Source organism: Stereum hirsutum (genome assembly GCF_000264905.1).
Source record: "Stereum hirsutum FP-91666 SS1 unplaced genomic scaffold STEHIscaffold_17, whole genome shotgun sequence".
NCBI lineage: Eukaryota > Fungi > Basidiomycota > Agaricomycetes > Russulales > Stereaceae > Stereum > Stereum hirsutum.
This window is the reverse complement of record NW_006763147.1, coordinates 1027824-1043414: the sequence shown is the minus strand read 5'-3', so window position 1 is coordinate 1043414 and position 15591 is coordinate 1027824. Positions and strand designations below refer to the sequence as shown.

At 51.3% G+C, this 15591-nt stretch overlaps 5 protein-coding genes across 5 annotated transcripts; 3 read left to right on the top strand and 2 right to left on the bottom strand.

Moving 5' to 3' along the window:
• Positions 1–80: 80 nt before the first annotated feature.
• On the bottom strand, positions 81–3778 carry STEHIDRAFT_104125 (uncharacterized protein; the record flags this gene model as incomplete). The annotated part of the gene is made up of 13 exons (XM_007309392.1): positions 81–258; positions 327–405; positions 466–618; positions 678–1433; positions 1494–1853; positions 1929–2160; positions 2224–2557; positions 2628–2774; positions 2828–2933; positions 2993–3080; positions 3147–3343; positions 3400–3502; positions 3568–3778. 10 exons carry the CDS (start codon positions 3776–3778, stop codon positions 1217–1219), a joined length of 1995 nt encoding a protein of 664 aa, XP_007309454.1. The 3' UTR covers positions 81–258; positions 327–405; positions 466–618; positions 678–1216.
• Positions 3779–3925: 147 nt separating this feature from the next.
• Positions 3926–5376, top strand: STEHIDRAFT_104122 (adhesion regulating molecule). Its single transcript, XM_007309391.1, has 6 exons — positions 3926–4114; positions 4206–4313; positions 4370–4381; positions 4445–4590; positions 4659–4756; positions 4821–5376. The coding sequence occupies exons 1-6, from the start codon at positions 3938–3940 to the stop codon at positions 5150–5152; spliced, it is 873 nt and encodes a 290-aa protein (XP_007309453.1). The 5' UTR covers positions 3926–3937; the 3' UTR covers positions 5153–5376.
• A 65-nt stretch (positions 5377–5441) lies between these two features.
• Positions 5442–6917, bottom strand: STEHIDRAFT_86022 (Arl8a protein). Its single transcript, XM_007309390.1, has 12 exons — positions 6852–6917; positions 6752–6797; positions 6650–6694; positions 6488–6575; positions 6355–6412; positions 6272–6293; positions 6128–6208; positions 5993–6051; positions 5898–5931; positions 5825–5833; positions 5745–5770; positions 5442–5671 (listed from the first exon to the last, which is right to left on the bottom strand). Exons 1-12 carry the CDS (start codon positions 6890–6892, stop codon positions 5632–5634), a joined length of 549 nt encoding a protein of 182 aa, XP_007309452.1. The 5' UTR covers positions 6893–6917; the 3' UTR covers positions 5442–5631.
• A 131-nt stretch (positions 6918–7048) lies between these two features.
• Positions 7049–11018, top strand: STEHIDRAFT_125165 (Pet127-domain-containing protein). Its single transcript, XM_007309389.1, has 10 exons — positions 7049–7793; positions 7897–7966; positions 8031–8163; positions 8267–8413; positions 8489–8614; positions 8696–8827; positions 8916–9136; positions 9227–9431; positions 9511–9697; positions 9769–11018. Exons 1-10 carry the CDS (start codon positions 7091–7093, stop codon positions 10944–10946), a joined length of 3102 nt encoding a protein of 1033 aa, XP_007309451.1. The 5' UTR covers positions 7049–7090; the 3' UTR covers positions 10947–11018.
• A 310-nt stretch (positions 11019–11328) lies between these two features.
• Positions 11329–15032, top strand: STEHIDRAFT_125164 (metallopeptidase MepB). The gene is made up of 13 exons (XM_007309388.1): positions 11329–11625; positions 11647–11650; positions 11763–12110; positions 12190–12210; positions 12270–12401; positions 12472–12666; positions 12725–13115; positions 13206–13434; positions 13516–13656; positions 13962–14041; positions 14145–14274; positions 14343–14484; positions 14580–15032. The coding sequence occupies exons 1-13, from the start codon at positions 11468–11470 to the stop codon at positions 14661–14663; spliced, it is 2055 nt and encodes a 684-aa protein (XP_007309450.1). The 5' UTR covers positions 11329–11467; the 3' UTR covers positions 14664–15032.
• Positions 15033–15591: the final 559 nt, after the last annotated feature.

Below are 15591 nucleotides of genomic sequence, written 5' to 3'. Positions count from 1 at the left end.
CTCCGAGATTGGTTCCCACGCTGCTCACAAAGAACATGATCATCCGTATTCAGCTTGTAGCTACGTATCGACATCCATCGCGGTACGATACCATACGGGAACTTCTCTATCCAGGAACTTTCAATGTGGGCATCAGAACTACTTGATCATGCACGCAGCCTACAATGAAGTCAGGAGTCTGCTTCTGGCCAAAAAAACTGCTCTTTCGAGGCTTCGTTTGTTTTGCTCTGACCTCTGTATGGTAGCTTCTGGAATCCGGTGAGGTTCTGCATGCTCGACGAATGGAACCCTCACTCATCAATTTGGCTTATGAATGCATACTCTAGACTAGCCTATCTGTTTGATGCCTTCTCGCTTGTTGACCCTCCAAAAGATGCCTCACAGTTGCTCACGCATCTTCGTAAGGTTGGGCTCTTTTCACCGCCCTGATAATTACACCCTTGCTGATGAAGTATGGCCGCGTAGAAGATTCCAATGTTTATGCATGTGATCCATGTATACGATCCGCATTCAGAGCAATCGTTCTTCGTGAATACGGTCTTGCTGCAGGCTCTACGCTACGAACTGGCCTCTCTAAATGCCTACTCTTTTATTGACCTTGCAGATTCACCCACGCTAGTAAGCTACTCTTTGCTAATTGATGGGATGCATGAAATGGTTAATAACCTCATTTAAAGGTTTCTACACCTCCATTGCACGTCACACGTCTCCTCACTGCGTTGTATGAATCGATCGAGAACAACCCAGATGCAACGACCATCCAGCTTGCAACAAACGATGAAGGAGAATCCTTGGTCCCTTTTGCAGCTGTTCTGCTCGAATATCCTGTCGCCTATGTTCCTCCCCCATCTCTGACCGGATTCTTGAGCGGGGTGCCTCTAGACGTCTACGAATGCACCATCAATCCTACTTCCACTGCCGGCGATGACAGCTCATGGATCCCGAACGGTCATACTCTCCTCAAATTCTCCTGTCCGCGTTCGATCTCGGACCAATATCTGCACCTCAGGCCAGACGCCCTCAAACATCGGATCGAAAATCACTTCGCCTCTCGCGTAGCTGAAGCTTGCCTAGATGCCACGGTCATGGTGTCTCACCACACCGAAGTGCACGATCGCGTCGCGTTGTGACCTCCTACCCGCTATTCACTTCGTCGTTGCCATTAACTAGGAGCAACTTCACTACATCACATCCACAACCATAAAATATCTCCGCCCTACTCGATGTCAATATTGGTGATCTTGATATCTTCGTACGGCTTGTCGGTCTTGTTTGTCTTCGCATTCTCAATGGCATGTACCGTCTCCAGCCCGCTCAACACCCTCCCAAAGATGGTATGTTTCCTGTCCAGCCACGGGGTAGCCGTTGTCGTAATGAAGAACTGACTGCCGTTCGTTCCGGGTCCCGCGTTCGCCATGCTAACGGTATAAGGCCTAACCATGCACCATTAGCCCTCTATCCCACTTCAATATGCAGTCAAAGAAAATACACACCGATCATGCTTCAAGTCATCGTCAAACTCGTCCTCGAACTCTCTTCCCCAGATACTCACTCCTCCTGTCCCATCACCTAACGGGTCTCCCGTCTGGATCATAAACTTCGGAATGACCCTATGGAAGATGACGCCCTCGAAGTACCCTGATTTCGCATGCCCGATGAAGTTTTCGACGGCTTTAGGAGCCTGGGAGGGGAAGAGGCGCATATGAATGTCTCCAAGGGTAGTGTGGATGGTGGCGGAGGTGGCGAGAGTAGTGCTGAGCGGTTTGGCGAGGGCATGGTTTGAGGAGGCGATAGTTTGGACTTCGCGAGTGGGACGTTCGTTGAAAATGTCACGGTCGCCGGATTTATTGTCTCTGATGGATATAGCAAATGACGGGGTCAGCATTACTTCATGGTCTGGCGTGGGCCGGATGGGATGGAAGACTCACTCTGGTTCGTCCCGAGTGAACATGTAGAAACGCTGGCGCTTGTAAGCGGTACAGAAAAGGGTAGGATCGCGACCCTGTTTCTCTTGTAAGATGGGGTTGGCAGACGCAGCCATCGCAGCCGTCGTGAATCCCTTCTTCGCTGGTGCACCTTGATACAAACTCAGGTTCAAGAACCGCACGGTCTCGTCCTTTCCCATGAGCCTCACTACCCGGTTCGTCACGGTATTCACCACTGTTGCCCAACAAATAGAAAATGGTCAGAGCAATCCATATGTAGCCCTACGTCCAGACGCACCTTTGATGCCAAGTAAAGTCGGATAAAGCACAAGGGCGCCACTCTCATCCCACACAGCATTAATCCAACTCCCAGGTATCTTCCCTCCCTCTGCCGGTGGCAGCTCGAGTTCTCTCTCCATCGCCAATCTTCGCCCGAACTCCATATCCTCAACCTTGTACACCGCCGTCCCGGCCTGCTGCATTTCCTGGATCGCAGCGAGTGACTCGTCGTACTTTCGCGTCATTTTGCCCGTGAGGAAGGAGAAGATGCGGATTTGACGGTCTGGGAGGGAAAAGGTGACGAAGGAGGAAGAGTCGGGTGAGAGGGTTATGCATGTGGGTGTTGATTTGCTCTGTGACATATTTCAGATCTTGAAAGTTGGAGATAGAATATATTGTGATATAGGAGGTGCGAGCTGTTACCTTTTTGAACTCGTAGAGGTCCGTTTTAGATTTGAATGACCACAGATGCGGCACGTTCTTCGGTAGGTCAAATGGTTCTGATGGTTGCCAGTACTCGATAAAGCCAGCCTCGTCGGCTGAAACGACACAATCATACCTGTCACTATACTGAAGTCTCGCTCAGTATTGATGTTCGGCGCTATAATAACACTTATACGCACGGTCATAAGGTGCACAGGGGACCTGTGAAGTTTCGTGATAGTCTCCAAAGGCTTTCCATCTCCACGACCATCATAGAGATGAATGGTCCCATTGGTCGAATCAGAGCTGAAATATTCGCGTGACATGTTAGCGACGTCATGGAAGGGAGTATGAGAGGGACGCACACTGCAAGAAGACCCTGCGCCTGACCTCGCCTATGGACCCAACAACACGCACTTGGGATATACCCAAGCTTGATCATGTTGATCATATCTACGCGCGTCCAGTAATGCATGAGTGGTTCTGAAGCTCGAAAGGAAGTGAGCGACTGAGACGGACCGAAGTTAATGACATCAAACACCTTCGCATGTCCGTCATCCGAGATACTCGCAAACAGTTGTCCGTCGGCACTTGCAGAGACCCCAACGATAGGGGAGACATGTGCACGGTAATGCTTGACGAACTCGATACCCTTGTCTTGTTTCTTCCACAGCTTGAGGTGCCCATCCACGGATGTGGTGATCAGAAAGTCTGTCCTATAGAGGTCCGTTCATATGTAATCACATATAATGAAAAGCAGATATGAACACACTTTGTGGTTACACAGAAGTTGATGGTGTCTCGGTGCATGAAACTCTTGTAATACCGGTCAGCACTGGGTAGATGGTCTAGGTATAGCCGTTCGTGTGGCAAGACTATGAGGAACGACACAATACTTCAGTATAACTATCAACGAGCCATATCCGTCGACAGGACGCACCTTTCCGCTTCTTCTTCACCCCTCCAGCAGCAGCTCCAGTGTCCGGCATAGGCATGGGACCCACATCGTCGTCGTCGCTGTCCTCGTCGACTGCCGCGCCATTGTCGGAAGGTTTTGCCGGTGGTTCCATGGTGCTATCCCCGTCTGCCTCTCCATCTCGAGCGCGTTTCCCGAGGGCAGAGGATTGTGTTTCTGGTTCTTGGTCGGACATCAAGGTTTCGAAGGAAAAAGAGCTGGACTGAACGGAGCGCTTGCAAGTTGAAGCTGAACGGTAGCCCCGGCCCGTTTTCCCGGGATCTTACCTTTGAACAGGACGCGCGTCGCGTCGCGTCTTTCGCCACCTCACACTCCTTCAACTACGAAACAGATCATGTCGCTTATCGACGAAAACACTATTTTAGCTTTCAAAGCTGGCCGGTGCTTCCGCCGCGAAGGTACCAACACCGTCGAGGCTAACCCGGCAAAAGGTGCCATCGTTCTTGATCGCGGAGAGGACGAGCTATTGCACTTTTATTGGAAGAATAGGGACACTGGAATCACCGATGAGGTTCACTTTTTTTTTCTTTTTAATGCGGTTGTGTTTCTGGAATGAGTTTAATGCGCAAGGAATGCTGACGGAATTATTTGTTGCGGTACAGGATTTGATACTCTTCCCGTCGGATGCGACATTCGTGAAAGTGTCGCAAGCAGGAGACGGCGGAAGGGTATATGTATTGAAGTTCTCGAGCTCGAACCAGAGGCATTTCGTACGCCGTTCTATCTTCTCTTGTTCTATACTTCTCACTCACGTCAAACTCTATAGTTCTGGATGCAGGTACGCCAGTTCTTGCATATACACTGCCGGTGGACCGGACATGATTTGTCTCCCGTTGTGTAGGATGCTTCTGCGGAGAAGGACGAAGAGTTTGTCTACCACTTGAACAACCTCCTCCGTCTTCCGGGATACATCCCTGTCTGGAACACCGCTACCCCAAGTGGTAGCTCCAGCGGTCAGCCCGAAGCTTCCACTTCGACCTCTCCTAGGTAAGACCATCCACACAACCACTTTATTTATTCACGGAATGCCAGCTGATACATCTTGGTACTAACAGTGCGGGTGGTGTCGGGCAACCTACTTCTGACCAACTCGCCCAGCTCCGCTCTCTTGTCTCTCAAATGTCCACAGGTGCCGGAGCATCCACTGAACCAGGTTCGCTATACCCTTCCCAATGTACTTTTTATAGACCATAGTCTCACCTCACCTGTGTTCCCAGAACTCTCCTTAACCGACGTCCTAACCCCCGCTAACCTCGCTCCTCTATTCACCTCCCACCCAACTCTAATCCCAACTCTCTTTCCCCACCTCCCCGCGGACCTACCCACCCCACCCTCCCCCGAGGTCCTCCGCGACATCACATCAAGTCCGCAATTCAGACAAGCTGTAGTCAGCCTGGATAGGGCACTGAGGACGGGTTTGTTGGGCGGTCTGGTGAGACAATTGGGTTTGCCGGAGGAAGCGGGGTTGGGCGTCGAGGCATTTTTGAGGGCCGTTGCGGAGCAGGGACGAGAGGGGGGCGGAGAGGGTGAAAGTATGGATACGGATTGAGAGTCTAGTGGCTACATATAACGTATTGGCGTGGGTTGAGCGTTGAGCGTCTGCACGTTGATTTCGATATTGATGTACGATGTAACCGTGGCTGCGGCGTACTGTAAGTCGGATTTCAAAAACTTGTAGTCCAAGCTACTCTGTGTTTCGAATTCTCCGTCATCTTGAATAAACTTCCCAGATATGGAGGCGATGCACAATCTGATGCATGCATTCCGTCATGACCCGTGAAACAAATAAAAGAAAACCCAGGCGAGACACGATAAGGGCCACTGACATGTGTGTAGGCGCTAAGTAAGATACAAACAGACAGAGGAGACGATGTAAAGGATTGTTAGATGGTGTTATGAAAGGTACGAGGGAATCGGCGTGAGAGTATATCGAGCGAGTGGAAGGGTAAGATGACAGAGGTGCAACGCGTTGGAGGGAGAGGTAGAGGCGAGGGGCGAGGAATATGTGGAGAACATGGGAGAATGAGATCAATGGCTGCGGCCAGCAAGCCACTGCATCACAATATCTCTGTGGGTAGGGAAGGGAGAGGTTGTAAGGATAACAAAGAGAAGTAGAAGTACTCAATGCGAGAGGGGCGTACAGATTGTGTTGGCTCTTCATAGAACACTTGAAGAGACTGTGAATTTTGTGAGAATGTGGCGCTGAAAATGAAGGACTTACGGAATAACACTGTATCGTTCAAAATACCACAGTCAGAGAGGAGTAAGGCAAAGAGGAATAAGGGAGAGCTCACGGAGACAGGTCGTCCTTGGATCTTACTCAGTTCCCTACATGCGGAAGATTATCACCAGTTCACCGGCGTTTTATGGTAATAAAGAATGCACGTACAGCGATCGAATCAGCTCATTCACAGGAGCATGTCCATCGATGTCATTCTTATTTCCGAGCTAGAGCGAATGATGAAATGAGCGCCATTCTGTGACCGACTGGAATGATGGAGGTAAACAGGTGATAATGTCTTACGACGAGTAATGGTACACCGGAGAGAGCTGGTTGATTCAATAGCGAGTGAAGTTCAAAACGGGCAGACTCGAACTTCTCTTGCTGTTATGAATGTGTAAGTGGTCAGGGGGTGTGATAGTACGGGACGTAAATGGTGGGACGAACGTCTGTTGAGTCAACGACAAAACTGTTCGATCGATAATATGAGAAATGCAATAGGCCTGGGTATAAAACATTGAAGGACGCACACTACAGCATCAACACCATGACAATACCGCTCCCACATCGAGCGGAACTTTGGTTGCCCTACGTGGATGCGCCACCCAACATTCAAAGGTAAATATTGCATCCGAGACCTTCTACCAAAGAGAGAGCACGCACCAGCAACGTCCCAAATCTTGAAAGTCACGTTTCCTTTCCTCACCTTCCTCAGGTTGAAGGCTACTGTCGGCACGACGTCCTCGCTCCACTGAGGCACATTTCGCGCCACACAAGCAAGTCAACCTAGGTTCGCGCTTTGAAACGGCTTATACGTATACCCACCTGACCTGAGCTAATGACATTTACAAACGAAGTCTTCCCAGATGCCTAAACAGACACGAAGCCAGTCAGAGCATGCAGCTTGAGGATGAGGAGTCTGCGTACCTGAAGACCAACAACGGATATTTCCGCTTTCTTGGAGAAGAACAGCCTATTCACGCTCAATCAAAGGCTGCAACCGCTTGACATAAGAGCTAAAGCGTACCCGCTGAACCATTGAAACAGATTTGTGAAGAAGCCAGACATAGCGGAGAAGGCGATGAGGTAAAAGGATGGCGGGGAGCAGTCGCCATCATCATCGCTGCTGTGGCAGTGTGCTGAAGGCTTGCTGACATAAGCCAACCATCAATCGAGATCCTCTCGTTGGATTTTCGCGTCCAAGTCGCGTCTTGCCTGTGCTCGTCGACTTTGACGGTGAGCAAACTCTGTCTACGCTGCGCTCAGATGAAAGCTCTGCAACGCTCCTGCTCTCGACGACTCTTCACATCACATTTCAACCACTCGCCTAGTCTCGGCTCCAGCTCTGCGTTGTTCCACTCGTCTTCACCACTCTCCAAGCGCAAGAAATCTGCTCCTGTACCCGAAACAGACACTGCACCTAGCAGTAACAATGGGACGACTACACCTGCGGCAGCCGCTAGCGAGCGCCTTCGCAACATCATGGTCGAGGGCAGCCTTTCGGACGAAGATCCCAGTGTCCTCTCCCAGTCAGAGCTCGCCTTTGGGGGAAGTTATGATCGTTCCGGTCATGTACTCGACATGCTCAAGGATGGCAAAATGAAACAGACACCCAAAGACAAACAGAAGGCCAAAGACAAGAAAGGCCCGCCCAAACCTCAAGAGCCCCAAACACTCACAAAACATCAAAGGAAGAAGCTGAGGAGGAAGCTCAAGAAAAACTTGTTATCCCAGCAGTTAGGAGACCATATGATAGATCGACAGAAGAGCGCATCGAGTCAGTCGATAACGCGGAAGGAGTTAATGGGTACTGAGTCTGGGTCGAGGGATTCTTCAGTCGCATCGGTCGAGACTGGAAGAATTCGTGATAACCTGAGCAAAGACCGGGCTCCTCACCTTCCACGCACTCTGCTCTACACGCGACGCGTCGAAGGCATCGTTCCGCCTATGGATACCTCGATCTTACAAGGTAAGCCTATGTCAACTCTTGCGCATCATGCACAGAGTTGCGTCTGCATAATTGCGCCACACCTGCTTTGATAGTCATATGTTGATTTTTTCACGCTTCACAGACACTCTCCCTCCAAGCGAGCACAACCCCATTGCACAACTCAGCCATAACCTTGATCGTGTACTCTTCAAGTGCGTCTTGATTCATCCCGAATTTTGGTATACGGCCGTCCCTCGTCTCACACCAGATATACAGCCCCGGCGTACATCTACTTCGAGACTTCCGTACGCAGGTGTATAACTTCTCATCCTACCTTGAGAAGCTTCCACCACCGCAGGATTTCGCATTCGAGCGTTTGGCTGGTTTTATTCCCAGTTCGCGTGATGAGGTTAGTTTCTTCCCTTCTCATTACCACAAACTTTAAACTGGCAATAATCCGGTACTGAGATCCGTTTCTATCTCCTTCTTCTCACAACATGAATTCTGAACAGGATTTACGCACAATTGCCACTCGAGAAGGAAGGACGTTCGCTGGATCAACGTCTTCTCTGTCTGGTCTTCTCAGTCATATATATTTCCTTATTTCGTCGGATAAGGATGTGAACACAACGAGTCTGAGCAGGCATTTCCAGTACGAGGTAATATCAAGTTAATTCCTTCGTCACTTGCTTGACGTCACACATATGCATGCTTATCTTCCATCTCTTGTGTAGCCAACTACCTTTACGCCGGGTCAGCGTATGCCTGCTGGTGTTGTGCTCAACTACTTTGACGGTGTCTACACAATCGACTCTGATAAGTTGAATGACATCTCAGAGAAGAATGTGTTGACGTGGATGGTCAGTGCGCCTTTTATTCGCGGTCTATGAACCGGAACTCACACCGTGACGTACTAATCCCCCCGCTACATCGGTATACAGGGCACACTGATGGAGAACTTCTTCACGAAGACCCCGGAGGAGTTCGAACGTTTCACGCGCAAGTCAGAAAACCCCTTCGTCCCCGAAGGTGAAGGTGGCAAGCCTAAGCGCGAAGCATACCGTTACGCTATGGTGCGCACTCTTTCAACCATCCCCACTAACCTCCTCATCGAGTACTTACGCCTATGAATAACCTCAACGCGATGCGATGCGGAAACAGTCAGATAAATTCGTCATGCGCTCGCAACTCGATTGTGTAGATCCTCGGCTTCCCGGCACGGGCGTCTTCGACCTCAAGACTCGCGCAGTGTATCCCATTCGTCACGATAACATAAATTACGACGCGTATGTTGGATATACACTGAAGGCGATCCAGGGTCCGTTGGACAGTTTCGAAAAGGAGTACTATGACATGATCAGGTCGGCGTTCCTCAAATATCAGTAAGTTGCTTTTACTTCTCTTTCATTCCTCCTGCCCTTGATTTTACTCGGGGCCTCGATACTGATTATATGGTGATCGTTTCGCTATAGGTTCCAATGTCGGATAGGTAACATGGACGGCGTCTTCGTCGCGTATCACAACATAGAGCAGGTCTTCGGTTTCCAGTACATACCGCTTTCGGAAATGGACGATAGGTTGTTCGGGGCCGAAGGGAGAGGTGACAGGGTGTTCGAGAAGTGCGTGAAGCTGCTAGAGGTCCTCGTCACAGAGGCGGCGGAACACTTCCCGAGGCAGGTACGCTACACAGTTTCACGGTCTTCATGGCTGGCTGAGGGTGGCAGTATGCATACTGATGCTGTCACGCCGATCATAGTCAATACGGATGCTAGCCGAGAAGCAGGACAAGAAGGACGTGATGAACATTTTCCTCCAGCCTGCTCTTTGGGACAAGGAAACACAGGGGGACATTCCCACCGTTCAACTTGACGTCTCCGTAAGCAACTATAGCGGAGACAACGAAGTCCGCGGTTCATCGGCGGTGTCCAAGACCGAAGATCCTTGTAAGCCCTTCCCTTCTTTTTCTGACTCATCACCCCTCTATTTGAACTCAATTACGCGTGCAACTCAACAGGGACAATCCTCTGGGCCATCTCCACTGCGGCCCTCCCACCACGCGAAATCGAGCAGAACATGAGCATGGCCCGGATGCGCCAGTTCAGATACATGCTCCTCCCCACTGGCGCTACTCTAGCGGACGCAGAAGAGCGTTGGCATAAGTTCTTGAACTTTGGGGGTGCAGAACCGCCGGATTTGGCTAGTGCGGTGCCGTTTGTGCCGGAGAATTGGATGGAGGCGACGAAGAGCATTCAGCAGTTGAGGGAGATGGCGAGGGAGGCATTGCTGGCGAAGGAGAGGAAGGAGGTGGGGATTGTGGAAGGGGCTCAGGGACAGGGGGTAGAACAGGGGGAGGGCAGGACGGAGTTTAAGAGGTTGGGTGACGAGTCGGAGGAGATGAAGAGGTTGAATAAGGCCTGGCAACGGAGACAGAAATTGTTGGCGCTCGGGAAAACGCTCTCGTCGGACCGTCAGCTGGGACAAACTCAAGAGCCGGTGAATTCGAACGCGGATGGCACGAAGGAGCAGGCTGAGAAGAGGGGGGTCATCGGGCCGGCCATGCTGTATGAAGATGGAAAAGAGTCGAATCGGGCGGGTTTTATGGAGTTCGTGGCGCAGTTAAAGCAGAAGGGGCTTGACAGTTTGGCGGAGGCGGAGGAATCTGTGAAAGAGGGAGGTGCTGCTGAGGATATCCTTGATACACCGGCTACTTCGACCACGGATGCAGAGCTCGCGCCTCTCGCGGAAACCTCGGTGAAATACTTCGAAGAGAAATCCTCCCATCCAGAGACTTCGTCGCTTCAAGACAAAGCTTCCTCCTCGTCAGACCAACAAACGTCTTCTTCCTCCGACACATCTTCGACGGTGGATCGTTCGACGCCTAGTACCGAGGCCACACACTCTAACGTGGTTTCTAGTAACAATGTCTCGGCACCTTCGGAAGATCAACCATTGTCCGCTGCCGCGACGGAGAAGGAACCATCGGAGGTTATCGAGGAGGTTGATGGTGAGGATGTGCCGCTCAGCGATTCGAAGGTCACGGATGGAGAGCCTCTTCAGTCTCCAGTTGTCGAGAAGGCTGATGATCAGGAGCCGCCTCGAGCAGAGAGCCCTCAAGTAGCTACCGCCTCTCCGATATCACCTGCATCCTCGTCGCCTTCACCGACCCCAGAGCCTAAGGAAGGATCGTCATGATCCTGCTTCCCCATACGCTTTCTCTTGCATTGTTTGTTACATGCTCATTTTTACCACACATACAATCACCACTCATACTAGCATACATAGTCGTCAGAGATCTGTTACAATATATTCAGTCTTAAATTCAGGTCATCTGTGTGCCACTGTGGCGCAGTGTGGTACAAAAACACCACTCACCAATTTGCAATTTTCTTCGACTCTCCGCCAAATACTTGCTGCTCAAGTACATGTCGTTGGCCTCACGCGCTGGGCGGTCTGCCTGTCTTCGCTCTCCAAGCGCACACCGACGACCTCTGCTAGGCTGGAGCGCAGCCGTCGCCGTCGCCGCTTTCGCCACGTACCATGGCTCCCATGCTCCATCGCTGACTGCAGGTCCCAAGGCGCACTGGACATCGATTGCTGGATATAGCCGTGCTGTCACGCCTGCTCTACTGACACGCGCCTTCTCGTCCTCTTGCTCGCTTCTCTCTTCCTTACCTTCAAGTACCTTCACTTTCAACCCAAGAAGCGATTCAAGTATGGCCGATCTGACGTTGACCCCGCCGCAGTCTGCGCCGAAGTGGAACCATTCGGCGGAGGACATTTTGAAGTTGACGAAGGAGGCGATCCAGAAGGATAGAGAGTTTATGGATAGGATCGGGAAGTTGCCCAAGGATCAGTGCAACTTTGAGACAGTGAGCCATCGTCGTCTGTACTCTTTCTATGCTCGTACTCATGAACATCGCGCGATCGTTTTCTAGGTATTCGTGAGTGTTTTATTGCCCAATAGGGGCGCTAACTCCCTACGATCATACATGTCTAACACATACGCAGCTCGCCCTCGCCAACGAAGAAGCCGAGTTCGATAACATTGCCGAACCGCTCGCGTTCTACCAAAATGTCTCACCCTCGAAGGAACTCCGCGACGCCTCCAACGAAGCTGAAGTGCTCACACGCGACTATGGCGTCGAGGCATCTATGCGTCTCGATGTATTTGCCGCCAAGCAAGCTGCGGAGGCGAACATCAAAGCTTCAGGGAAGAAACTGAACGATGAGGAGCAGAGGCTAGTGGAGAAGATGTTATTGGAAGGCAGGAGGGCTGGGTTGGCATTGCCGGAGAAGGAGAGGACAGAGTTGATGGGTTTGAAGAAAGAGTTGTCGCAGGTTTGCTTGGAGTTCAGCGTGAGTGAGCGTTCCGTGTCGTCGTGGTGATGCGTGTGCTACGTAGATTTTGGTGTAAATTCTGACTTCTGTGCAATAGAAAAACTTCAACGAGGAGAATGTGTGTATCATCTTCACACATGTATATGTGGGCAAGTGTGACTGAACAGAATTCATCAGGGTATCGTCAGCTTCACCCTCGAGGAGCTCAAGGGCGTCCCCAACGATGTCGTCTCCGGCTACACAAAACGCACCGAAAACGGCAAAGAACTCTACGACGTCACTCACAAGACCCCTGACATCTTCCCTGTCGTATGTCCTTCCCGATTTGCTTCCTCCCATCATTTGAAACTCGCGGTGTTCTAATTTCTTGATGAGATAGTTCAAGTACGCTGAGAACGCCGATACGCGTCGACGAGCGCACGAGAGCTACGAGGCCAGGCTTTCGATCAATGTTCCTTTGCTATCAAAGGCCTTGGAACTCCGTCGCAACATCGCCGCCTTGCTTGGGTACAAAACATGGGCTGACTACGTCACGGAGGTCAAGATGATCAAGAATGCTCAAGGTGTCGAAGAGGTCTGTCTTCTTGCCCGTGTCTAGCTACCACTCATTCACCTACCTTCATCGATGTTAGTTCCTCGACGATCTCGAACAGCGTCTTCGTCCTGTTGGCCTTCGCGAACGCGAAGTCCTCCTCGCACTCAAAAAAGAAGAGCTCACGTCCAAGGGTCTGCCCTTTGACGGTGAATTCAACATCTGGGACTACCGTTACTACGACCGCAAGTTTATCGAAGAGTCCCTTTCTCTGGACGACTCGCTCGTGAAGGAGTATTTCCCTGTATCTGTTGTCGTGCCGGTGATCTTGGAGATCTATCAGAGCTTGCTGAGCGTGAGGTTCAAGGAGGTCAAGAAGGAGGAAGCGAGCACCTGGTTTGAGGAAGTGCAGATGTTTGAGGTTTGGCAGGAGGGTGCAAAGGACGAGACTGGGTTCGTGGGGTACTGTTACTTGGATCTGTTCCCCCGTGGTACGTCCTTAGCCTTCCTCTACCGCCTCTTCCTCTTCACCATGGTCGTCGTTTTGTTCTTGGACCTGATATATCCGACCCTTTGTGTAGCCTCAAAATACTCCCATGCAGCAGTCTGGCCTCTTCTCCCCGGCTACCAACTCTCCTCAGGCAAGCGACAGTACCCGATCGCAGCCATGGTGGCCAACCTCGCGAAACCGACGCCGGATCGCCCGGCGCTGATGAGGCACGATGATGTCGTGACATTCTTCCATGAGATGGGACATGTGTTCCACGGGCTTTTGAGCAAGACCCAATTTGCGAGGTTCCATGGGACGAGGTACGTTCTCCTCTCCTTTACCGTCTGTTTCCTGTTCTGCCTGCGCATATTCAATCGTCACTGAATCTCGGTCGATTCTAGTGTGGCGCGCGATTTCGTCGAGGCGCCTTCGCAGATGTTGGAGAACTGGTGCTGGGAGCCGAAAGTGCTGGAGAAGATGTCAAGCCATTACGAGACGAGCAAACCACTCTCGGCGGATCTGATTGAAAAGATTGTGAAGAGGTGCGTGTTGATCTACCGCCACTCACAGCGTATTGCCCTCGATATCCCCTTGAACCCGTTATTTCTTCCGCGCTCCATACTATTTTGAAAATGCACATGTTTTTTTCCCCCATCCCATCCTCTCCTTCATCACCGTCATCTCCGCCCATCGCTTCCCACGATTGAGACACGATTATGCCTCACTTTACCCGCCTATTCACTCATTCCTCGTCTTTTGTCCACTTACGGTCCATTTGTGGCGCCGACAACCCATACGGATAAATGACTAACACCCACACTTTCACGCACGTCCTGCGGGGTTTTAGCCGCTACGTGAACGTAGGCCTGTTCTACCTCCGCCAACTTTTCTTCGCCAAGTTCGACCTCAAGGTCCACGTCGACAACAGTCAGTCTCTCCTTTCCTCGGCCCATCTTCCCCTACTTCTTCCTCCGTGTTTCTGGCCTGGTGTTGATCTAATTCCTCATTCGTGAATGTTTGGCTTGTCTAGAAGCGGAAGATTACACAGCGCTGTGGAATAATCTCCGTGAGCATATTTCGCTCGTGAAGGGCGGTAAGCCAGGGCCTGGACAGGGAAGCTTTGGACATATCGTCGGCGGATATGACGCTGGGTATTACGGGTGCGTTCCTTTTCTTTAAGCTCTAGCACGGAAGGCAAAACTTAACACTGGGTTGGACGGGTATATAGATACACCTATTCCCTCGTCTTCGCCGCGGATATGTATGCGACGGTATTCAAGAAGGATCCGTTGGATCCTGCGCTTGGGATGAAGTACAGGGAGTGTATCTTGAAGCCGGGAGGAAGCAGGGAAGAAACGGAATCACTCAAAGTTCGTCTTCTACTCATCGTACACTTCTGGGCTGTTCCGATGCTAAACATAGGCTGTATCGTATCGTCGGGTCGTTCTAATTCTAATTTATGTAGGCGTTCCTTGGGAGGCCACCAAACTCGGAGGCGTTCATGAAGGAGATGTTCGGGACGGAGGCTTCGACTGCTGCTAGCCTGTGAAGTGTGAACGAACCTTTCCATTCCATTCAGCTTGCAAGTTGGCGGTTAGCATCCGAAAAATTCCTCCCGTCACCGACATGGTAGTTCAAAGTTAGTATCCGCATCCGCGAATTCTCCCGTTTCTGAATCTCCCCACCGGCGAATCGTGGTTGGCGGGTGGGACCGTGCGTTCGGTTTGTGTGCGTTGGTGAGAGTTTCGGCGGTTCGTTCTATTATCAGCATCAGGATGGGGTGGGTATGGTAGGTAAATTACAAACGGGTGGATGCGTGGTGACGGGGCTCTAGTGACGAACGACGCAGTGGACGGTGTGCATAGCAATTTCTGTATAAATAGCAAGCATCCACATATCGCATCTTCTTTCATGTTTCACTTCCTTGTGATATCGAACGTTCGTGGAGAGGTTGCGTTGCGGGGGGCTAGGTAAGTATTCGTCAATTGTCGGTGTGTAGCCTGTAGGCGGGAAACCCCTCTCGTCCTCGGCCACACGTCGAAGTTCTCATCAAAATGGGGATCATGTTTATCCTGAAGGAGAAAAAGATGCCCATGAGCGTGTACAAGCCAACATCGGCAGAGTCGGTTTGTGCCTCGATACGCAACAGGGTCAGTACTATAGAACCAGACGAGGATTGGTGAGGGAAAGGCTGATATGCGTTGGCCCTTGAGTGCGGTGCGGACCCGATGATGGACCAGGTTGAACCGTGCAAAGGCGGGGAAACGCTGCGGCGCGGCCCGGAGGACGGTGATGACGGCAAGAATTTGGCCCCGCGAGGGCTTGGCGTGGGGATGTGCCGGATCGTCGCGCGAATTGCCGCGAGGGCTGCGGGCGCCCTAATCTGGTATCATCTGAATCGCTCGTCGTGTGCCGACTTTCGACTCAGGGTAAACGCTACGGAAATCAGAGGGAAGAACGTACGCGAAGTCGTTTAC

Coding starts and splice junctions, on each gene's coding strand:
- STEHIDRAFT_104122 (XM_007309391.1), top strand. CDS start 3,938: ATGTCGCTTATCGACGAAAACACTATTTTAGCTTTCAAAGCTGGCCGG. Junction 4,115..4,205: donor ACACTGGAATCACCGATGAG/GTTCACTTTTTT, acceptor GTTGCGGTACAG/GATTTGATACTCTTCCCGTC. Junction 4,757..4,820: donor CGGAGCATCCACTGAACCAG/GTTCGCTATACC, acceptor CTGTGTTCCCAG/AACTCTCCTTAACCGACGTC.
- STEHIDRAFT_86022 (XM_007309390.1), bottom strand. CDS start 6,892: ATGTCTGGCTTCTTCACAAATCTGTTTCAATGGTTCAGCGG. Junction 6,695..6,751: donor TATCCGTTGTTGGTCTTCAG/GTACGCAGACTC, acceptor GTGTCTGTTTAG/GCATCTGGGAAGACTTCGTT. Junction 6,413..6,487: donor CAAGATTTGGGACGTTGCTG/GTGCGTGCTCTC, acceptor GCATCCACGTAG/GGCAACCAAAGTTCCGCTCG.
- STEHIDRAFT_125165 (XM_007309389.1), top strand. CDS start 7,091: ATGAAAGCTCTGCAACGCTCCTGCTCTCGACGACTCTTCACATCACAT. Junction 8,615..8,695: donor AGAATGTGTTGACGTGGATG/GTCAGTGCGCCT, acceptor ATCGGTATACAG/GGCACACTGATGGAGAACTT. Junction 9,698..9,768: donor GTCCAAGACCGAAGATCCTT/GTAAGCCCTTCC, acceptor GCAACTCAACAG/GGACAATCCTCTGGGCCATC.
- STEHIDRAFT_125164 (XM_007309388.1), top strand. CDS start 11,468: ATGGCCGATCTGACGTTGACCCCGCCGCAGTCTGCGCCGAAGTGGAAC. Junction 12,111..12,189: donor AGGTTTGCTTGGAGTTCAGC/GTGAGTGAGCGT, acceptor TCTGTGCAATAG/AAAAACTTCAACGAGGAGAA. Junction 14,485..14,579: donor AAGAAACGGAATCACTCAAA/GTTCGTCTTCTA, acceptor TAATTTATGTAG/GCGTTCCTTGGGAGGCCACC.